We start from the raw sequence: 25,432 nt of genomic DNA, 5'->3' as shown, positions 1-25,432 counted from the left end.
GTATTTTTCAAAATAAATATTTTACCCTATTTCAAATTGGAAAAAAAGTACATGTCGCCTTCCATCCCACTGATAGCATTCCATTTTCTCAAAAGTTTTAACCAGCAGATAAGCAAAGAAGGGCGGGTAGCTGTGTTGGTCCCTTCTTTCATGTCGTAACAAAGGAGGGAGAGGGAGTAGGGGGTTTGATACTTTTTATTGGACCAACAAGTACAGTTGTTGATATGTTACAAGCTTTCAAACCTCTCAGTTTCTCTCCTGATGAAAGACCCTGAGAGGTTCGAAAGTTTGTAACATATCAACTATTTGTTGGTCCAATAAAAGGTATCATGCCCCCTACACTCCCTCATTTGTTACGTCAACCATCAGATATAAGAACATTGCTTTTAGTACTTGAATCAACAATGGTGTCTATTATAAAGGATCCACTGTTGAATATATTAAATACTTCCAGTTGCACACTCCATTTTGATTTGTCATAAAAAAATTGACCGGAACACAACTATATTGCTTTATGAATATAAATCTCAATATTGAGAGTGATTATCTGTTAAAAATATATATTATATAGTTTTTCTTCTTTGAGCAGTGATATATGTAAAATATATTAACATATAGTAATAAATATATTATACAACCAGATGAAGGGTGTACTCCGCTGGATCTCTTCCCATGAAGACGATAGATCATGCAATAAAAACAAAAACAAAAAGTACTTTTCTACCCCTGAGGAAGGAGCGCAGTCTTCCGAAACGCGTAGGGTGGTCTACATTTGCACAGCTGACAATACGGCATCCACTACACTGGTTTTACCAGCTCCACGGACGTCTCCCTGTTGCGGTTCTAGTTTGCGGCGGCTGCTGCATTGATTTGGACCGGTACAACACCGCTGGACTGCTGCTGTCGGCGTGTATCCTGCAACGATGCAGCGCACGTGACGACGCTTCTCCCATGACACGCGGCCCGGTGGGTCCATCGTGCGGAGGTCTGTGGTGCAGGAGGTCAGGGAGGGCTCCCCTCCAAAGTTCCTGTTCATTACTTCAGACGTCAGGACACGTTTTTGGCCCGTAAGAGAGGGGATACTCTCAGATTTATCCACCGCCTTCTTATTCTGAGTGTCTGGTAAGCGGACAGTTCTACTGTGGTTGCAATGCATACGTGACCCTTCATTTTTAGTGTTTTTACTATTGCATTAAATGTTATATTTTTTATATATCAGTCAGTTGTCTCAGCAATTGTTTGTCTTTTAACTGTGAGTAGTGTTGTGTGTTTTTGTTGTTACTGTATCACACTATGTTTGTTTTTGTTTTTATTGCATGATCTATTGTCTTCATGAGAAGAGATCCAGCGGAGTACACCCTTCATCTGGTTGTATAATATATTTATTACTATATGTTAATATATTTTACATATATCACTGCCATTGGCTTAGCGCCATAGATATAACGTTTTTTCCTGCTTCTAGATCTGACCTGGGGGGTCAGAGTTATATCTCAGGCTGCTGGCCAGTTCTTTGATTAGCGTTGCCTCTTTTTTCTCTTGTCTTTTCTTCTTTGAGGAAACGTATCTATATTGTATATCCCAGATTCATACAATAGGTTCATGAAGTACAGTGAGAACAGAAACTGTATTTTATTTCTGCAAAGCTATGAATCCTGTCACCTTGAACTGCAATGGGTTAATCATTTTTCGTACGTCAAGTAATTTTCAATTACAAATGTTCTGTATTTCATTCTAAAATTAGCCAATCACTTGAGACTAAGATGCATATAATATTATTTATTTTTAACTCTCATTAATTGCTGGCCTGAAGAGCTATAATGTTCATGCCAGAAGTAACACCTTTAATTTTATTAGTATAGTGTATATATATATCAATATTTAGTTCTAGTTTTATGATGCATCAACACTAACATGTTCTTTTCTTAGAGTGTATTAAAGGACAGCTCCTTAGTACTGTATGGTAATAACACCATACTGTAAAACTCAATTTTTATCCCAAACTAGAGCTTTTTTATGCTAAAAGGAATTTTTAAGTGAACCCCTGTGTGCATTAACTTCAATCTATTATAGCAATTGGCAAACTATTGGCATCCATTTATTTGCAGGCCTCTTTAACAGTAAATGAGTTCATGTTATAAAACAATGGTTCATTGATATTTTATGTTACTCATGCGGTAGATGCTAGGGTGCCTTTTCTGCAAAACACTATATATAGTGCATAGTGGTAACCAATTACATTATTGCACATTAACATTCAACAAAGCATTCACTACACAATATACAAGATTATGTACATTGGTTGAAAACATTTTTATGCATATAATCCTGCCTTAATGAAACATGCGAGCCTTGAATTGATGATTCCTACTACTTTTTAATCCATCAAACATCTTCCTGGTATGCACACAGCATTTTCTTGTACTTGAGTGATATTAATTACTGTTATAGGGATTTGATGTTTTATTCATATTAGTATCTGTGTTTTAGATCTTGTGTTAAATTGATCAAATGATTTTTGTGCTTGTATCCCAAATGCCTTTCACTTTTGTGTCACTTGATTGCATCACATATTAGGATTAAGGTCTATATCAGTTGTCCTCAACCTTTTTTGGGCAAGGGCACCCCTCGAGGATTTTTAAAAGCTTTGGGCACACTGGCTCATCATACCGCACGCAACTCTTTTCCCTTACATGCACCACACTGGCCCCCCTCATATGCATAAACCCACCACACTCGCCCCTTTCTTACACACTCACAGTTCTTACTCACCATTATTTTGAACACACTCCACATTCACCCCCCCTCCCGCCCCATGTCACACTTCATACTCACCCTTATTCTCAACACACTCCGCATTTACCCCCCTTTGTCACAGAGCACACTCACCCTTGTTCTAAAAACTGCCTCTTCTCACATAGCACACTCATCGCCTTTCTACAGTGCACACTCCATGTTCATGGCGTGGAGGATGCAGTCCGCCCTTCCCCTCTCTCCTCTGTGCCGTGCGACTGAGAGAGGAGAGTGAATGGAGGTGGATCACAGCCTCTCAGTCTCAAGAATGTGTGCGATGCGCCAGCTGAGCAGCCAGCAGAGTGTTTCCCCCGGGGGCCACAGCACCCTTGGCAGAGGGTCTCAGCACCCTTGTTGAGAAACACTTTTCTACAGTTTGTTATTCAATCATGTTTCCAGGCAGGGAATAGTCAAATGTCCTGGAGCTTATGTAGGTATGATACATTCAGTATTCATGCGGTAGTGTTATCAACGTTTTGAACTTAAAGGCGTAAACACTTGCAAAAAGAAAATAACATTATTTTTAAAAGGCCCCTGTTCCTACATTTGCCAAACATATGTGCATCTCTATTTCTCATGCAATTAAGGCCACACAAAACACTGCAAAAGTTACTCTTTAGGACCTTGATTCCAGAGCTACTGTCTTTAGAGATATGGCTAGAAAGGAAGATTAACAAATAGTGTCGTTTTGCATTATTATTAAACACAAATAATTAATAAAAAAAAGTGATGCTTACGTGTATCTCTTGTCAATGGAAATACATTTGGCATCATGCTGACATGGATTAAGTTCAGGAACGCAGTGGTTAATGACTTCATCACACAACTCACCTAAAAGAAAGACATCATTAACTTATTTATTTTTATGTGTGATCAGTATAATTGGCTCTTCCCAGGCACTTCCATTAAAGGTGCATTGCAATATTAAACAGCTCTGCTTCCTACTGTATGTGTTTACTATTAGGATTAATATTCAATCAGCATTCAGTCATCATTGACATAATACCATCTGTTCAGCAATCAATTTTGCAACAGTTTTATGGTGCATGACAGCTAATAGAAAACTAGAAAATTCTGGGGTTCTTAAGTGTGATGCATTTGATATATGAACTAATTGTACATACAAAAAAGGGATGCAAGGGTTGATCTGGGGCACCGGACCCTGCCTCGCTCTGAAGCCTACTTCCTCTCTCTGGCACTCCCTGTCACTGTTGTCTTTGGGATGGCGATGGATGTGGGGGAGGAGGAGGTTCCACAAGCAGGGAGATGGATGGAGACGCAACAGAGTAACTTCTCACAGCAGGGGTAAACCGTGTATCCCGCCTGGCCCAGGGCATATATGTGCCCTGGAATGCATCCACGATCTTCTCTTTATGCACCTTATGACCATTTCCCGAAGATAAGTGACACAGAGGGCTACTGTATATCTATTAAGCGGTGTATGCTATAAGACACCTTTTTGTGTCAGAAGAAATCTCATGACATACTTAAGTGAATGGACCGTAAAATGGCTTCTGGTTCCAGAAAGTGTTTTATACCATAGGAACAATTAAAAAATAATTTTCTGATTATTACTCATTTACATGCTCATTTGCATCTGGCACGATGAATATTTCACTCACATACTGCAGTAGTAAAAAGCCTATTTTACCGCCAGCGATATGTCTTGAGTGAATAGGTCAATAAAAATATGCTGATATCTGCTGATATCGTCTTTTTCATACATCGACAATTAGTCACTCTCCCCCATAATCTCCTGATTTGGCACCCACCCTGGGTAAAAGATTCTACATACTAATTAGATTCTACATAACTTCTCTACAAAATCAAATCATGTAGTCATCATATTACGGTTAAATAATTCCATCGTATAATAAATGTTATTGCAAAATGTATAAAATTCCAAGAATGCCAGGAGAACCACCAATTGTTTACACTTGTCAAATGATATGGCCAGTTATACAGTGCAGAAAATATCACAAACATATAACATTTTTGGCTCCTATCCAGACATAACATTTGTGTACTTTGAAGCTTAGGATGACTTCTGCCATTTCTATGGCGGCCCGTTCATATGGATACAATTGGGATATCAGTAACAGGACTTACATTTATTCCTAGGTTATTTGCATTACTGCTGCTAATGATGTGTATGCTCCAGTCATACAAAACTCAGAATACAACTAAAAAAAATAATCAATCCTTTGCTACCAGTACATTGTGCTATTTCTTTCAAATGTCTTCAGTGGAATATATAAAAGTGGTTTCATATCCTCATATCATGAAGATTAATCAATGCATGCTGATATATACAGTCCAAAGTTTCTTTGGGGGAAAAAAAGACGTCTCAAGGAAAGAAGGTTAAAAGACAGTAAATATGCTGTCACAATCGAGCACAAGCAAATGAAAAGAGGAATGGATGGGGAGACAGAATGACCTTTATCCATCTGGTTAACATTTTCATCTCACAACATGTTTCTAAATTGTCATACAGACATTTGGTGCCTCTCCGCTCCCAGCAATCAGTAACCTGAACTATTGTTCTTATTTTATCCTGACATATAAGGTTTTAAAAAAATCAACTCATATGTATATAGACATATGCTGATGCCTGAGCAAGTCTAGACAGATTTAGTTTAATAAAAGATCATTAGATGAGGCATAACTAATACTATTAGATATTTTATAGTAATACTTCATTTTTTGGTTATTTGAGTTGGTATTGGACAAATGTCCATAAATTGTTCCGTTAATTAAAAATGTGCAGTATGCTACTGTATGCTCAATTAGTTCTGTACTGAATTCAGAATAGGAATGTAATTTAAATGTGGCAGTGTAATGCATATGCACACTAAGTCTAAGCCACTGAATAGCTCTAGTGATGTTGCTATTAGTGACTGGTTAGTTGCCAAGGAAGTCTGTTATTTTCTCTATTAATTACCTTACAAAGAAAACATTGTAATTCTGATGACAATAATATTAACAATAATGAATAGGTATTGCACCTTTACATATTTTCAATTATTTTCTTTAACAGTAAAACATTACATTATTTATGCACTGATTTACAAAGAATACATTTTTGCGAAACATCATTCTACGACTTAATCACTGTAAATGAAAAGAACCAAAAAAACAAAAATCATATATTTGATACTGTGGAAAACTTGTGTGGACAGAGTACCGCACGTTAAAACCTCTAGCAAGATGATTTCAAACAAACCAACGGACCTCAAAATCCTTATCCTACAATAATACCCTACTTCTGCCCCCCATTGCTCACCCATAATGCCCTCTATCATCTTCCAATGTTGGTTAGTACAGTGAATAAAAACCAGTGACCAAGGTCAATTTAGAAGCCATAGCAAGTACAGCATGCTTTAGTACAGGGGTGGCCAACTCCAGCCCTCAAGGGCTATCAACAGGTCAGGTATTAGGAATATCCCTTCTTCAGCACAGGTGGCTCAGTCATTCTGACCGAGTCACTGATTGAGCCACCTGTGCTGAAGCAGGGATATCCTTAAGACCTGTTGGTGGCCTTTGAGGACTGAAGTTTGCCACCCCTGCTTTAGTACATTTCTTTTGCTGATAAATAGTTTCTATAATATAACAGCAAGCTTATTGAATAATTATTTTGCATATATGTAAAGGTGACTATAAAGTAATAGCTTACTCTGTTACACCTCCTGTATAATAAGAATGACGAAGTATATTGAGACAAGCAGAAACTCAGAAGGTGTAAAAGGAGTTATGAAAAGCAAAGGGAAGATTCTCTTTTATAGACCAAAGGGAAACAATGGAAAATACCAATATTAGAACTTCTTCATATCAAATGTAGTCAAGTCAACCTTTGTAATTAGAAGGCCATGGCTAAAGTTGGAGGTATCAACTGCACCTTCATTTTTACTTTAATTTACATAAGTACTTCCTACCTGTATGGTTAGGTGGACAGAGGCAGACATAGTTGTTTATTCCATCAATACAAGTGGCATTATTTTCACAGTCATTATCTTCACAATCATCTGGATTTATCTCACATTTCTCTCCTTCATATCCCAAAGGACAGGAGCAACTGTAAAGTCAATAAAGAAACATGTACAATGTTGGCATTTCTTAACAGGTAAAAAAAAATATGTTCTGAAATTCAAATGACAGAAAATAAATCTTGTCAGAAAACGGATCCAGTTTTTAGGAAACTACACACAACTTTTTCTTGAATCTCCTAGGCATGTTAGGCCCGATCTATGGTGCCTGCGCTTGCTGCGCCGTGCGTGCGGCAGGGAGAGTGGTACCGGCCGACAGGGGGGAAGATGAAAAAAAGAAAGAATTTGCGCTGCTGCTTCCACTGAAAATGTAAGTATGTGTGTGTGTGTGTGTATGTATGTACAACGTTATTAAAAAAATTATTACAGGATTTATATATTTATTTATTTGAAAACACACACACATGCATAAACACACACACATATATATATATATACATACACATACATACAGTCGCGCACAGTATACTCACAAAACGTGTGCGGCACATGCACGCGCCTTCGCACAGGCACGCGCGCGCACGGCCGCACACACTATATAACAGCCCTTAGCCTTGCAAATTCAAATAAATGAATATTTTTCTGATTTTCTTAAAACATTTATACAGTAAGTTGACCATTGCAGATTTTTTTCATGTGCATTGTAAGACCCTAATAAAAAAAATAGTATGCATCACATATTCTTTGGTGTTACTGTTTTTGACACAGTCTGGATTTTTGTGCTACATTTGCTGTTTTACTGAAGTTGAGAAACAATTGTTACCAGGATGAGTGCTTTTGACAATGTACGGGTACTTAACTTCACGAAAGTGGCAGTCCCACCTCAAACCGAAGTTGGTTATGGTAGGTATGTGTTTAAAGGATAAATGTAGGACCTTAGCACTTTTTAAAAAAAAAGAAAGGTATAAGTATTTTGAAATCAGGCTTAAACCGTTAATGTTTCCATTGTAACTAAATGATTTGCATGGCAATTCCAACTATTACTTAATCTCTTTCTTGATAAAGCTATTTGTGAAACTTTGTATCAATAGCCACGTTGTCAATCTTTTCTTCTGTTTTTATCTTCTTTCTGTTTATTCTTCTAGGAAGACCTATAAAAATGGAGGCCAGTCTGATAATATAAGCAGTTAACAATAAAACATTCAATTTTACAGGACACAAATATAAATATGTGAAAAAAAGGGCTTTAGTTTTTTTCTAAAAAAACGAGTGACTTTATTACTTTATTACTTGCCATATCTTTTAAACATTTTGATTTACTTAAACTCAATTAAACATGTATTATTGCCTTTTCAATGGGGAACCTAAATACCATATGCCCTGTAAATTATTTTTCTCTACCCTCATGCCATTTGGAACCAACTTCATGATGTCACCACCAAAATTATACATACACCGTATTGTTAATGAGGAGAAAGAAAAGCATTTCCTTTAGAACTTGCGCTCGGTTCCTGCGAAACACACAGCGATACCACACAAAATGGAATATCAAATGTATACACGTTTCAGATAAAGCAGAGGAAGGTCCCACTGTGGACCAAAACATTGGATGTTTATTGATTATTTACTACACTCTTTTTGATACACCATTATTGCAGTGCTGAGTCTTCTCTCCAGCTTTATTATCATGACAGAAAAATATTTTAGTATTGCCAAAGCATGAATAACAGGGGGTGGCGTATAATGTCTACACAGTACATGGGTAACAGTTACACACATGGATGTGGGGTTTAGTGGGCATCTCTCAGTCTGAGACAGGTGCTGATATAGTGTGCAGGCAGTTCTGCTGTGGTTTATCTTCTCCTAAGAGAATCGCTATTTTTTGGTTCTCTTCTGTATTATTCGAGTTAGGGCCGTTCTATACAGTTTGCGGCTGTGCGCGCGTGTGCATGTGCGAACGCGTGTGCATGTGCCGCATGCTTTTCGTGTGTGTATGCTGTGTATGCTGTGAGTGAAGGTACTGTGTGTATGTGGGTGTATATGTGTGTGTGTGTGTGTGTGTATGTGTGTGTAGAGATTGTGAATTATGTATTAAATAATATTTTTAAAATAAAAAAAAATTGTAATAAAAATATTAATTTATTTATTTAACTTTGACACATACACACATACACACATACACACATACACACATACACACATACACACACGCACAAACATACATACATACACACATATACACACATACATACATTACAGCGCCGCAAAATCATTAATTTCTTCATGTTCTCCCTCGTCGGTCCGCTTGAAGCCCCCTGCCGTGCGCGGTGCCATTATAGAAAGGCTGACTAACGTCAGCCAACTAAATTTCCGCGTGCGCGCACGGCGTAGCACACACCCGGCACTATAGAATGGGCCTTATGGGTAAGAGCTGTGAGTTTTTCCAAGTGGGCACTCCTCACTTTAGAGTATTTTGTGTAGCGCAGCACGAAGTGTGTTTCATTTTCTTCCTCTCCTACTGTAGCTCACACCGCTGCCACAGTTTAATCTCCAGTTCTCTCTCTCATTTTCTCTCTCGTTCTTTCTTTCTCTCTCTCTCTCTCTCTCTCTCTCTCATTCTCTCTCTCATTCTCTCTCTCGTTCTCTCACTCTCACGTTCTCTCTCTCTCTCTCATTCTCTCTCTCACGTTCTCTCTCTCATTCTCTCTCCACACGTATATATATATATATATATATATATATATATATATATATACAGTATATATATATATATCTCTGTGGTGAAATTTGAAACTTTGACTTTAAATTTTGCATTTGTTTGCAATTTCAGTTGAACTTTTTAAAAAGTTAGAGTGAAACATAAGTCAAAGTGAACTGGAACAAGTTCACACATCTTCAATGTTTTCCACCTTTGCTCCAGGTGATCAGTCAGGAGAGGAGAAGGGTACTTTGCAATTGGCAGATTCTGTTGAACATACCGTCGTTATATTATATAAAAGGGAGCAACCAAAATGTAATACTTCCCAGCTTACCATATTTATACACTAATCTTGAAAATATATCCCCTTGGATGCCAGTCAATGATTTATTTAAAATGTATATCTAATATAAAAGGCAATCCTTTAAATTCTCATTTTTCGAGGATGAACTGCGCCTTTAAAAAATATCAATGCAACGATTCATTAGGATGTTCTGTACCTTTAAATACTACCAGGTTGAAGGTGTATGCATACGAGTACAATGTGATTTATTTTCTTCCATTACCAGGCTTGTTACTATCAGGTTTTGCTAAATGATCTCAATTATGTTTTGTAAACAGAGCAGTCCGCATGGATTTTACAATGCCTGGATTTCTCCAGTGTCCATGAATGATTAACTGCTACAAGACCTAATTCAATGACACTCTATATGTTATGCTAACTTTGAAATGTTTCACAAGGTTTTCTGCTGGTTTAATCAAAGTGATTTCTCCCCAACACGTTCTGTTGATTTCCAGGGACTGAAGAAAGCTGCAGAATTTAATTACATTATTTATTTATGGGTTCGTTAGATTGTCCTGAAACAGGCACACATGGGTTTCAGCTGGAAAAAGAATAATAAAATACAATTTTTTTAGGTCCTTCCATTATAGAAACTAGTTGATGGTGTCATTTATATGCCCCTATTTAATATGCTGTGAAATCATCTCCCCCTTGCTTGGGGATATTCAACTTTATTCAAATGACCATAGCTAAAAATCATAGGCCCATATTGAATATACTGTAAAGCAATCCGCCTGCTTTGTCAAGCTTTCTGCTCTAATCAAATGAACAGAGATTACATATTTCCAAGCAAGAGAACGACAACTTTCCAGCATATTAAATAGAGGCTATAGAGACATTCAGCTTCATTAACAAGGGCAGCTGGTTCATTTCCAGGAAGTCTTGAAATAGCAATGGGAAATTCTAATGATGAAATTAGTTCAGTGGCTATACTACATGCATTGTAATGTGTACCTATTTACTAATGAGCAGTTAATGAGATTGCTTCCATTCCATATCTGGCATGGGAATATAGTCTTGAAACTCAATGTTTTTGAATTTGACAGTTCTACATTTCTAATACACAAAGCAGATGAAAATTGTCAAACCCAATAATTGCATCACAAACATTTCTACATTACCTGAATCCATCTTTATTTGCCTCATTGGTGTGGCAGGTTCCTCCGTTCTGGCATGGGTTCTGAATGCAGGCATTGATGGGGATGTCACAATCTCGGCCCTAAGAAATGAAGACAAACTTAGTTTTCTCAGCTAACATTCTGGTTTATCTTTATATTGCATCTCATTTTAGTGTCCAAACTGCCTTCAATGCATACACTCTACAAATAATTTCCCCCTGAATAAATCCTCGTAGCAAAATACAGGTACTCTCCATCACAGACATTACATTTTGATTTTAGTATCTGAGGCAGAGGGGAATATGTGATTCACTCAGGAGTTGACAAATGACAATGTTAGCATTTGAGGCCACTGAGAATATAAGTGCCAGTTATATATGGGAGTTGATGCTCTAAATGATAGACATTATACTGCAGGAGTTTTGTAGAAATGTAGGCTGGTCAGAGGGAGAGGTACAACATGTATGGATTATTTATAGTGTAATTTACTCTTACTCAAAGCACTCCAGTTTTACTACTAGAAAAAGGCAAATGTTGATTAACCATTATTACCAGTCAATAAAGAGGCTTCATAATCATCATGAGAGTAGTAAACATGCATAAATATTTGATGAATTCCATCTACAGTTTTTTATAAACTGTGGAAAATCTATCAAACTTTCACATGACGATAACGAAAAAAAAATGTTATTTAAAAGGCAATTCAAGGTGTTATTACGCTCCATATTTTTGAGTGTTTGGGGTAAATTCTAGATAGTATGAAGTTGCCATTTGAGCCGTATTCACTTCAATAGGGATAATAGGCCGAAAACAAACCAGTGCCAGAGAAGTTAACTTCATATAAATCATACTCAGAACTTCTCTCGCACAGGGAAGCAGTTTCACAGCATATTAAATAGGAGACTTTTCTATTTTAAATAGGTTAATCTTTTTTATTTATTTTTTTAAATAGCAACTTGAAACTTTTTACTGATTTTTACATTTTATCATAAGCAAGTGAATTTACTATAAGTAAGGATTTTTCCTTATATATAACAACAACCATTGTTTCGCACATTTTTGGGGAAAAAAATACATTTACTGTAAAACATTGTGATTTTTACAGTAGAGATAAACCTGCAGAGAAAATTGTCATTTTCAAGTTAACATAATTTGCAAACTATCACAGAGATAAGACATTATTTATAAATAACTCGGTTGACAGGAACTTGGAAGCTTCCTATTGGTTGAATAAACTGTATAGAAGGAAATATACTATGATCTATAATATACCATTTTTTCAAAGTACCTCAGATGTGAATACATACTAAAAAAGGGTAGTTGTGAACTCAAATTTAAATACGGTACTAAGTAATTAAATCACAATCTACAGTATATAAGGGTAGAAAGTGCAATATCCCAAAACAGTGTCCCCCTAAACGGAGCCCAAATAAATTGCAGCCAAAAAGAATGGGAAAAACTCAATAAGAACAGGAGTCTGCACTCAATCATATACTTCAAAAAAAATTATTTAAGGAAAATATAGTAAATAGTCCAAAGATCAGAATACAATAAAAAAAAGACATAAATACAATATTACTGACTTGAATGCGAGATTTCAGCCAATCGTATATTGAATAAACCCCTTAGAGTTTAGCTCGACTTAGTAAATATGGGCCTAAAAGTATCCTATTACAACCTGACTTCACAGTGATCCTATATGAACTACTCCACTATTTTTTCCAAGATAGGTCACTGATAATAAATTGTGCCTGAAGAGGTTTCTTAGAATATAAGTGCAAATTAAAATACTGTATAGGGAGTGCGAAAATAAGGACAGGGGCAACTTTTGATTGCGATAAAATTAGTAGCACTTTCATATCTTATCCCAATAACAACAAATTTAACTTACAATCCAATTACTTTTAAAGGATGCCAACAGTTGCTTGGCAAGAGATGTATTTCAGCCACATTAACTAATTCAGATACACTTGTGAAATCACATAATTTGGGGAAACAGTTCCATGAAACAATAGTAGATGTTAGGGAGGAGTGAAGTGACGACGTGTGTAGTTCTTTTGTCCCACTATTTTGTGTATCAATAAGATCCCCTATGACTGACACAGTAGCAAAAAGCAAGTTTAAAAATTGTTTTAACGTGCAATTAATGTCACAGTATTTGTTGATGCAAATTTAATAATAAGTCAGCTGCCTGCAACATACTGTGCTAAAAGAATACATGCCAACTTTACCTTTCTGTGCTACATTTACTACAGTGCATATTGCAAGATCAGATTACAGAAACCCTGAGGTTGATTTACTAAATTGAATTGCCATTAATGATCCTGATAATGGCTGTTGCAATTAATTGAGTGGATTTATCGCAAAATATTTGGTGCCAATGTATACATTAGCTGTGCCATGTGAGAATAGTGTATTACTTGTGCCCGCGATGGCATTTGGAATGACTCACATCCCCTCCCCCCCCCCCACCTCCCGCCAGTGCACGTGGCCGGCTCAGGAAGTTGGGCATGCCCAGATGTTGGGATCAAATTCTGCATCCGCCCGAGAGAAGAGGGAGGGGAATTAAGATAGGAGGAGATGGGGGATGGAGGGAGTAGAAATTGAGTGGGGGGAGGAGGAGGGTGATATTTGAGATAGAGGAGGAGGGAGATAGAGTGAAGGTGGGAGGGTGAACGTGGATGGGGAGAATGAGAGTGGAGGGAAGAGAGAGTGTGAGAGAGAAGAGGACAGAGAGGGAGAGGAGGAGGGAGAGGGAGAAGAGGGGCAGAGAGAGGAGAGGGGAGAGGACAGTGGGAGGGGAATTGAGATAGGAGGCATTGGGGGTGGAGGGATGGCAAAATGAGTACGATGAGAAGGAAGGGGGAAATTGAGACAGAGGAGGAGGAGGGGGATTGAGTGGAGGATGGAGAGTGAAAGTGGATTGGGGAGAGTGAGGGCGAGACAGTGAGAGAGAAGAGGGGAGAGAAAGTGATATAGGGTAGGGGTATAGAGAGTGAGAGGAGGGGGAGAGAGTTGAGGGGGGAGAGGACAGTGACCCATCAACAAATTTGTGCCCAGTTATTGGCACACCTAAAAAAAAAAAGTTTGGCCACCCCTGGTGTGTTAGAATCATAAGGTAACCATTGAACTAATGTTTCCACTGTCTCCCACCATAGACTTCAAACCACAGAATCCTCTACCGCAGATTCTTTATGTTTCTGAAGTGATCAAACTTTCAAGTAAACTGGATGTAATGTATTATACAAAACCCAATTATTTATTTTTGTATGTGACTGAAAAGCATTTGGGTCTTGTAATACAGTAGAGCTATTTCTGCCAGACACTCTGTGACATTATCTGCTATTATCATCTATGCCAGCAAGACTTTTTCTGGCAAGCAAGCAAATACGAACTACTGTAGGAACGGCAGCTGCACTTTTTAGTGACTTTCCTGTCCATGTTAATAAATCATAACTTTTTGCTTGGTAGTAATTTAGCCCTACTTGGCACTCTTAAATACCATTTTTATTCATACCAAAATGATTTATGACCACCCTGAGTATAATACATTGCCCATTATCGTTTATCGAATATTAGACAGTGATGTCAGGTATCATTAAACACAATTTGGTATAACTTGCAGTGATCACACGTCAATGGAAACAAGCAATTGTATTTAGCACACACAAAAAAAGTCAGCAACAGTAATGCTGAAAGTAGAAAAGTAGAAAAAGTATTTGACTAATTATTTAATGCATAGTAGATAACAAAAAAAGAACAATAAAATATCATATCACCCCTCATACTGATGCCCTGAAACATGCACTGTTTGCTCATTTGCATGTCATTTCCCAGAATCTCTGGCTGCAGTGGAAGCATTGTATGCTAAGAGGTACTGTAAGGCCTCAGCCAGGGTGGCGCTGAGCGGGCGGACCGCTATGAAGCATATATATATATACACTGTATATTATCATATGTTCCCATGTCCATCTATCTGTAATACCACAATATTGCCGAACAATTTTTAGAGAAAAGGGTATTTAAAAAAACAAAAACATTTCCCTGATAAATAATTTTGAAAATGGAATATTAAAAAAGTTGCATCCCTACTTGAGAAAATAAGGAATTTGGTTTTATTTTGCTATGCCTGACCAGGATTTTGAGCTTAATCTAGCTTTTCAGTGAGTTCTCCCAAACTAGGCTATCACATAAACTTGTTGAAGTTCACAAAAAAATAATAATATATATACAGTATATATATACTGTATATATATATATATATATATATATATATATATATATATATATATATATATATATATATATATATATACATATATATATGTATATATATATATATATATATATATATATATATATATATATATATATATATATATATATATATATATATATTAGTGGTTAATATATATTACATGACAATATAACAATACAGCTGAAAAAATTGGGAGCTTTGTATCAAGCATAATTATATGTCAAATTGGTAATTCTGAAAATCAGACTGTAATTCTATTTCACACTACCCTACAATTTAGGGTGTAGTTACATCGATTAATAGGAGGAATTAGGGAAGAATGATATACTATTACATATTAGCTGTATAATTGGATGTAACAAATTATGCATCTACTATAGGATGATAACTATTCACCCTTTTATCTGTGGTACAACTTTCTGCTAATTTAAACTCCATAGATTCTAGGTCTGTGTAAAATGTAAGAGGACTAATTAACAAAATTCACATTTGACACAAATAGAAATCATACATAACCCTGAATAAGTCTGGGACACTGTCTGAAAACAATGAGTAATACAAGTAAGCAAAACAATGAAGTAATATGAGGAACTGTGATATTTTTCTTGAGTTTCTTGAATCCAAAAACGATTTGGATTTCCACATCCTGAATATTATTTTTCAAATGTTCTATATCTAAATTGCTATCTGAATTTAAAAAAAAGAGCTAAATGCGAAGAAACACAGCACAATCGCTATTTTAAATCAGATACCTACTGGCAAATGTTAAAGAGTGTTACTCTGATTTCCATGCTGGCACACATAGGTGGATACGGCTACATGCCAAAAAAATTCGAAACCGTTTGGTGCAGCTTCTGTTTTCACTCTTTGGTTTCTCCACGTTTATCCTGGCCAACAGTTTGTGGTGGAGAGATGTAGACTTTTATAACTTATTAAAAACGTTCCACTGAAGGGCTAAATTAACAGCCACTCCGCAGGAGAGCTAATAAAGCTCTATGAGGCTTTATGCCCAGTTATCAGGGTCAGAGGTTCCAAATGAGTTAAATTTGGGGGCCTTGAAGCAAAACATGACCATATATTGGAATAATACTGATTTCAAAGATTGATCTTGTTTGAGGTCTATGAGCCATTAGCTGCAGGAGATGAATGGGATGTAGTTTCAAGCAGAGAGACTCACTCCAGATGTAGTCTGGTTGTTTATTAAACATGGATAAGATTTTCTTCCATTGATGTACAGTTGGCAAAAATGAGATTATAAAGCCATATTTGAGATTAATATACATACATTTATGTAGGATACATTCATATGTTGGTATTACTATGTAAAATGCACAGTTCAATTACAGTGAATCCAATGCATTATTATTATTACAAGTGACAATGATTTGGCCTTGTATAGTTTCATTTTAATAATGTTATGGCCGTGGTTCCCAACCTTTTTACATTGTGCACCCGCTACTAGAAAATATTACTTCCGCAAACCCCTAATAATAAATCTTACTGTCTACTCATTAGACTGTTGCTAACAAAACTGTTTGACCGATCCCTGGAAGTATGGAGTCTTGAGCTTAATAAGGCCCCAAATTGCCCCTCAGTGTGTGCACACAGCATGGGTGGTATACCAGTCAATTACTGCATGAGCTTCCAAAGTTACACCACATAATGATTTGTCACCGTGGATGCAATGCATTGTGGAGTGTGACTTTGGAAGCTCCTTCTGTAATTGGCAGCTATACCACCCACCATAAGGTGCAGTTTGGGGATTTACTAAGTGCGCAGTCCCCACACAGGCTCAGGAATCCACTTTACTGCCTGGCATCCGCCCTTGCATATTTTTGGGGGTGAACCCCTAGAAAACACCTAATGATCCCCTAGGGGTTCCCAAACCCTCTGTTTGGAATCACTGTGTTAAGACATTTTTCTCTCAGTTTTAATTAACAATACATTAATAGTAGTAATTATTATGTATCTGACCCAAAACCTACATAATGTGTACTAGATATTTACTGTCAGTCTTCTAGTATGTTTAACTCTGGAACAATATTACTAGCAGAAGTACACACAGACAAAAGAAAACATGCTTTGGTATGTTTCCAAACTATTAATCTTTGATTAGCCTTCTTCTTTTCATGTTAACATTGTTTTTGGAGCCTGACACCACTGTAGTAAAATCCCTAAATGTTATAGCAAAACATTCCATGCAAAATCTGATGACTATCTATGAAACAAGAGGCAGATTTATTAGGTCTGAATAGTCCTCTCCACTTTGCCTCGACATTGCGCTATGATTTATTTGAAGCAAATAAAACAGTGCTATATCTTAAACACATTCAAAATAAGTCTATTAATTTATGGACAGTCTTACTTTTAGTTAATGAGCATTTTCCATTTAGACAGAAGAAAGGGTATCAGGCTTCCTCAATGTATACGCCTCCAATGCTGGATTTGAGAAAAATTCCAGAATACTACTAGACCTTTCTGAGACATGCAAATATACAGTACATACCCACAAGTGGTATTTTGATTTGCAGAATACTATCACAAATTTAACAATGGTTAAGAATAATGGGGAGTTCTGCATATGTATATACCCTTCCTAAATAACTTGTTGATACTAGTTTTTTTTTTTTTTTTTTTACATTAAAACAATATGCAAGCAAGGTGCTAAATAAAGGTTACCTAATTAAAAGAAGGCTGTGCCTTTAGATAAAGATGTAATTGCTAGTACTAATTTAGTTGCTAGGGTTAAGACAATTTGCCAAGATTAACGGCCCAGTGCTACCTCATAAGACACCTTTAAGTGATTGGCCTGTAAGAATACTTCCGGCTCTGGAAGGAGTCTTATTGATTGGCGCTGCTTAGTAAATACAAGCGCTATGTACATTAATGGTGCTATATATATAAAAACATACAATACAAGCTAATATCTTTACTCTGTGTTGCTTAATGGTTCACAACTTTTTGTAAGCACCCCAGAAGGATTTGTTAAATCTACAGCCCTGCTCTTCACACCTCACTCATCCCCTCCTCGCCTACATGCATATACACCCACACTCTTTTTCACAGGCTCACACCCAACACACTCACCCAACCTCTTCTTACATACGCTTTAACTCCACACACACTCCACATCTCCCCATCGCACACAGCACACTCACTCTCTTTCTTAATTATAAACACCACATTCACCCCCTTCTATTATTTAAATCAAGCACCATCCTCAAATCCCACAAAAAGCACTAACCTTCCTCACCTTCCTCACACACCCCCACACACACAAAGCCCTCATGCCCACCTATCTCAAACATGTCAGCGGGCGCGTCCTACACCATTTGGAGATGAAGAGGCTTTTCTCTCTGCCTGTGCCGGGCTGAGAGAGGAGAGGCATATTGCCGCCTCTACCTACGTCTCTAGGAAGCGCGGGAGGTGCCCGCTTAACAACTAGCAGAGTTTTTGCCTTGGTGCCTCGGCACACATGGCACAGGGTCGAGGCACACCAAGTGTCCCCGGTACTCTGGTTGAGAAACACTCACTACTGAAGAAAGCACACACAACACAAAGCTTATGAAAAAGTACATGATTTACAGATTTGAAGGTTCATCTTTGAAAATACAGAATTGTCTTCTCCTCATATTTTATGTTGCAAGGACAAGTCTTCTTTATACAAAAAAAAATAAAGATTCAGCTAGGTATACATTTGAAAGAATCACTGAAAACCATCATGAGCATTCAAACACTTGATAATGGCTATTGCACTTAAGTGAATAGACCTTAATGTGTTAACACAATCCCAGCAAGCTCAGAACCCCAAAACCCACCACATCATACATATACATATATATTGGCGTCAAAAGGAATGCTACCTTAATGTGTAACTAACCCAAAGAGCTTGCATTCTACTTCCTGGCACTGGAAGCATAGAACGATAAACATGACATTTTTTACATTTTAAATATTATCAATATATATATATATATAATCCACAGAAGCAGCCGGCACTCCACTTGCAAGTAGAAAAAATTGGGTGCTTGTCCCATAAAGCCATAATAAACCATACGGTACCGTTTGAAGCACGAGATCAGGAGACAGCACTCTGGTAAGTTTGATCACAAGTTTTTGTATTGAAAAAGACACATAAACCGACGTTTCGGTCCCCCAGTGGGACCTTTCTCAAGTGGGGGACCGAAACGTTGGTTTATGGTTCTTTTTCAATACAAAAACTTGTGATCAAACTTACCAGAGTGCTGTCTCCTGATCTCGTGCTTCAAACGGTATCGTATATATATATATATATATATATATATATATATATATATATATATATACCCATCAAGGTCGAAACAGCTGTCTGTGAGTGGTTTTCTGGGTATGCACCTTAACCCTGGCTGTGCTCAAAGCTGTGACCATGCAGCAAGCTTAAGCTTATAGGGAACCATGTTAAAAATGGTTATTGAGGCAAAAAGTGAATTTGCATGTCATTTCCCAGAATCCCTTGCTGCAGTGGAAGTGCTGTATGCTGGGTGATAATGGGGAAAGGCGGGGTTGCAGACCTGCCTAAGACATGCAGATGAGCATACAGTTATATTTGCATATATATATATATATATATATATATATATATATATATATATATATATATATATATATATATATATATATTTATTTTAAACATATTGGGTAGGAGAGATTGCATCTTTAAATTCTGAAAAATAATAAACAAGTCAAGGAAGAAAAGTATAACTAAGAATCCAATTTTACACTTAACATAAAGATTCTCTATTTCCACAGTTTACAGCTGTAGTAGTCGTATTGGTCCAGGAGAACAGCATATTATTGTGCAGTTAGTGATACAGTATAGTGATACAGTATGTCAACTCTGAAAAGCTCAAATACAAAGTACACCAGCAATAAAATAAGAACGTTTTGTGTTCTTAAAAATCAGAAGCTCGTTTTTAACTGTAGGTGGCAGCATTACCCCGTCTAACGTACAAGACAGAGACAGTTGGACACTGATGAAGTCTTCACTGTAGATATTACTATTGAAAAACAGTCACAAAATAGCAGCAGAAATACATGCATTTCTGTCTACTGCCACTGACTTACTGTAATGTATAACCAGACATACAAGTTCTATCCAGAGCTGTAACAATTTGTCACAAGTGGCTCTATTTTCACAAGTGCAGTGATATGCGGAGTGATTCAATAGAAGAATAAAAGGGGTTAGTAAAAAGCTACAAGATGTATTATAGGATGGATACGATTTTGTATTTGGGGCCGTCATTTTATCCCATTTTTTTTCTTTGTCAAACCAATCATTCAGGTCTGAAAAAGTAGAGGAAGGTGGGTGTCGTAAATCAATCGACATTAACGGACATTCAAGTCAATTGCAGTTGAGGCTGATTGAACTCCGATACCTGATGTCAGACCTTTGTGAATTCCCCCCAAAACAACTTGCATTTGCAAGGAGTTTGATGTACATTGCCACTTAGGAAACTTTTGCATATTTGGCTAATGCAAAACTCAATGGCATTTATGTTCTAATCAAATACTTCACTTTGCTGGCTGGAGGTAATATGCTCCAGAGATGCTGTTTAATGTTAACTCTTTTCTTTCACTTCATTGATGAACTCCTCCACGTAGGATTTCCCAAAACGGACATCAAAAAAGGAAAAACAAATGCTCAGAGGGCAGATTTGGGACAATTTATAAAGGTCTTTAAATAGTTTCCATATGGATAGAATTGTATGGGGCTGGCTGGTGAGTAGGAAGCAAGACATTTTTATTGAATTAACCTGACTCTTTTGGAGAACAGCTTGGTAGATATAAAATACTCCCCTCATATGGTTTCCATTTTTGAACTGACAACTGTATTTTTACTCAAACCCATTTGGTCGAGAAGTCATGAGCCAATCAAGCTTACTGCATTTTAGTGCAGTAGTTGGTGACCAGTCTATAATGCTATCTGTCTACTGGTAGCTACCATACTTGAAGCTCCTCATATCACAAGATCCTAAACCTACAGAATGTTGATGGAAACAACAAAAACGAATTTTAGATTACACTAAACTCGCCACAATCCAGATACGGTATATGTATACGTGAAAAAGGCAACAAGAAACCTCCACTGTATAGCATATACCTGTAGCAAATAAAAAGATCACTTGTGAGCACATTCACATGTCTTAGACAGGTCTGCAACCCTGCCATTCACCATTATCACCTAGCATACATTGCTTCCACTGCAGCAAGGGATTCTGGGAAATGACATACAAATGAGCACACCATGTCACCTTTTGCCTGGAATCCATTTTTACATGGAAACCTTATAAGCTAATGCTCGCTGTTAACACAGCTTTAAAGCACAGCATGGGAATCAGATGCAAAGCCAGAGAAACCACTGCCTTTGTGGTTGGCATAAATTGGTATATATAACAATATATATATATATATATATATATATATATATATATATATATATATATATATATATACAGTGCTTGACAAATCACCCAAAAATCTACTCGCCGAACCAAAAAATCTACTCGCCACCTAGTCCCGCCTCTAGTCCCGCCCCCAACCCCGCCTCTAATCCCGCCCCCAGCCCCGCATTTAAAAAAAACCATAAATGAAATAAATTTAATAAATTTCTAATAAGAACATTCGTGTTTGACATAAGTTTATTTATTGTATTACATTATACTACAATTAGTCCTTGTTTTGTGTGTGTGTATGTGTGTGTATAAATGTCGAATCTAGAAAAAAAAGCCAGATGTGAATGACTAGTTTCCTGCACCCCTTAACTAGTGCCTGGATGCCCCCGCTTCAGAATGTTTAAAGCAGCAATCCCACCTGGGATCTTACCTGATCCGCAGACCCTCAATGTCCAGGTACCTCATTCCCACAATGTTATACATTGGAGGGGATGTGTTCCCTACCGGTCTTCTGGGTTATGGGGGATTCCAATGTCTTCTGTGTGAAGCTTGAGTCAGATCTGGAAGAAAGCAGTATAAGTTATTTTGGTGTAGTATAGGGCAGTTAAGATATACAGGGTAAATAAAATATCCAGATCCAGATTTTGAGACAGAGAGAGGGTGAGACAGAGAGAGGGTGAGACAGAGAGAGGGTGAGACAGAGAGAGGGTGAGACAGAGAGAGAGAGAGAGGGTGAGAGAGAGACGGAGAGAGGGTGAGAGAGAGACGGAGAGAGAGACGGAGAGAGGGTGAGAGAGAGACGGAGAGAGGGTGAGAGAGAGACGGAGAGAGGGTGAGAGAGAGACGGAGAGAGGGTGAGAGAGAGACGGAGAGAGGGTGAGAGAGGACGGAGAGAGGGTGAGAGAGAGACCGAGAGAGGGTGAGAGAGAGACGGAGAGAGGGTGAGAGAGAGGGAGAGAGAGAGGGAGAGACAGAGGGAGAGACAGAGGGAGAGAGAGAGGGTGAGAGACGGAGAGAGGGTGACTGTGGGGGGATGGGGTGACTGGGTGGGGTGATGGGAGACTGGGTGGGGTGATGGGGTGATGGGGTGACTGGGTGGGGTGATGGGGTGACTGGGTGGGGTGATGGGGTGACTGGGTGGGTGATTGGGTGGGGTGACTGGGTGGGTGATTGGGTGGGGATTACTGACTGACTGGGTGGGGATTACTGACTGTCTGACTGGGTGGGGTGACTGTGCAGGTGGGGTGGTGACTGGGTGGGGTGACTGGGCAGGGGGGTGGGATGACTGACTGGGTGGGGGGTGACTGACTGGGTGGGGGGGTATGACTGACTGACTGGGTGGGGGGGTATGACTGGGTGGGGGGGTTATGACTGACTGGGTGGGGGGGTATGTTTGACTTGGTGGGGGGGGGTATGATTGACTGGGTGGGGGGGTATGACTGGGTGGGGGGTATGACTGACTGGGTGGGGGGGTTATGACTGACTGGGTGGGGGGGGGGTTATGACTGACTGGGTGGGGGGTATGTTTGACTTGGTGGGGGGGGGGTATGATTGACTGGGTGGGGGGGTATGACTGGGTGGGGGTTATGACTGACTGGGTGGGGGGGGGGGGTTATGACTGACTGGGTGGGGGGGTATGACTGACTGGGTGGGGGGGTATGACTGACTGGGTGGGGGGTATGACTGACTGGGTGGGGGGTATGACTGACTGAGGGGGTATGACTGACTGGGTGGGGGGGGGTATGACTTACTGGGTGGGGGGGTATGACTGACTGGGGGGGTATGACTGACTGGGTGGGGGGGTATGTTTGACTTGGTGGGGGGGGTATGATTGACTGGGTGGGCGGGGTATGACTGACTGGGTGGGGGGGGGTTATGACTGACTGGGTGGGGGGGTATGACTGACTGGGTGGGGGGGTATGACTGACTGAGGGGGTATGACTGACTGAGGGGGTATGACTGACTGGGTGGGGGGGGGTATGACTGACTGGGTGGGGGGGTATGACTTACTGGGTGGGGGGGTATGACTGACTGGGGGGGTATGACTGACTGGGTGGGGGGGAGTATGACTGACTGGGTGGGGGGGAGTATGACTGACTGGGTGGGGTGGGGGGATGACTGACTGGGTGGGATGGGGGGATGACTGGGTGGGTGGGATGGGGGGATGACTGGGTGGGATGGGGGGATGACTGTCTGGGTGGGATGGGGGGATGACTGACTGGGTGGGGTGGGGGGATGACTGACTGGGTGGGGTGGGGGGATGACTGACTGGGTGGGGTGGGGGGATGACTGACTGGGTGGGGTGGGGGGATGACTGACTGACTGGGTGGGGTGGGGGGATGACTGACTGGGTGGGGTGGGGGGTACCTTTGGTGTCCTACACGTTCTCTCTCTCTCTCTTACACACACACACACACACACACACACACACACACACACACACACACACACACACACAGAAATCCCCTGCCCCGCGCGAGCAGCCACGGGGACAGGAGCGGAGACCAAAGGGGAAGCAGGTTTGGGGGGGGGGGGAACATTCCCCGCTGTCATCTCCTGCCCCACGCGAGCAGCCACGGGGACAGGAGCGGAACCGGAGGGCAAGCGGGACCGGGGAGTGGGTGGGGGGGAAATCCCCTGCCGTCATCTCCTGCCCCGCACGAGCAGCCACGGGGACAGGAGCGGAGACTGAGGGGATGAGAAGGGAAGCGCGAGCAGGAGACAGGGACCGTGCACGCGAGGAGCAGCCATTACTTACCCCTGCAGAGAAGGGCTCCATTCCGCGTCACGACCGCGTCACGGCCAATCAGCCAGGAAAATATTTTGTTTTGTTATTTATTTATTTTTTTAAATTTGTGGGGGGGTGGGGAAGCGGAGACAGCCACGGGGACCGAGGGGAACACCCCTGCTGGCATCGGGAGCAGCCACTGGCACTGGGGGAAAGCGGGGACCGTAGGGCAACCGGGACGGGGGGAACATCGCCCACTGTCATCTCCTGCCCCGCGCGAGCAGCCACAGGGACAGGAGCAGAACCGGAGGGCAAGCGGGGCGGGGGGGGGGGGGAGATGGGGGGAGAAATCCCCTGCTGTCATCTCTTGCCCGACAGGAGCAGAGACTGGAGGGGATGAGGAGGGAAGCGCGGGCAGGAGACGGAGACGGACCGCGCGCGCGAGGAGAAGCCATTACCCCTGCAGAGAAGGGCTCCATTCCGCGTCACGACCAATTGGCCAATCAGCCAGGAGGATATTTTTTTTGTTATTTTTTTTTTTTATTTTTTTAAAATTTGCGCAGAGCAGGGGGGAAAAGTAGCTGGCCACGGGCCAATTTCCGTTCGCACCTGGCGAGTGGGCGACCGGGTTTGTCGAGCACTGTATATATATATACAGTATATATATTTATATACTGTATATATATATATATATATATATATATAAAACTATATATATATATATATATATACAGTGTTCGACAAACCTATACATTTGCTCGCCCCGGGCGAGTGGATTTAACCCCCGGGCGAGTAAATTGGCCCAAGCAGCACACGTTTGGTACTAGGTGGCGAGTAGATTTTTTTGTGTGGCGAGTAGATTTTTTGGTGATTTGTCCACCACTGTATATATATAATATTATATTGTTTATGCTCTAAAAATTAAGAATATTTAAGTACCTGACATACTGTAACAATTCTGAATGTGCTGATCAAGAGTAACAACAAATAAGAGCTCTAATTCCAATATGAACTTCTAGGTTCAACAGAAAAAATGCTAAGATAGCTATCTCTGTTTTGCCTCTTTTATAATGGAGTGCA

General features: G+C 39.6%; 1 protein-coding gene across 1 annotated transcript in view; it reads right to left on the bottom strand.

Moving 5' to 3' along the window:
* Window positions 1-25,432, bottom strand: part of SLIT3 (slit guidance ligand 3) — a 765,483-nt gene that overhangs the window by 33,966 nt on the left and 706,085 nt on the right. Inside the window, exons 27-29 of the mRNA XM_075601882.1 lie at window positions 10,939-11,036; window positions 6,726-6,865; window positions 3,531-3,624 (exon numbers count right to left, since the gene is read on the bottom strand). Coding sequence (XP_075457997.1) covers window positions 3,531-3,624; window positions 6,726-6,865; window positions 10,939-11,036 — 332 coding nt within the window. The remainder of the gene's footprint in view (window positions 1-3,530; window positions 3,625-6,725; window positions 6,866-10,938; window positions 11,037-25,432) is intronic.

Source organism: Ascaphus truei, chromosome 5 (genome assembly GCF_040206685.1).
Source record: "Ascaphus truei isolate aAscTru1 chromosome 5, aAscTru1.hap1, whole genome shotgun sequence".
Taxonomy (NCBI): Eukaryota; Metazoa; Chordata; class Amphibia; order Anura; family Ascaphidae; genus Ascaphus; species Ascaphus truei.
The sequence above is the reverse complement of the archived record's forward strand: the minus strand, read 5'-3'. Positions and strand labels throughout refer to the sequence as shown.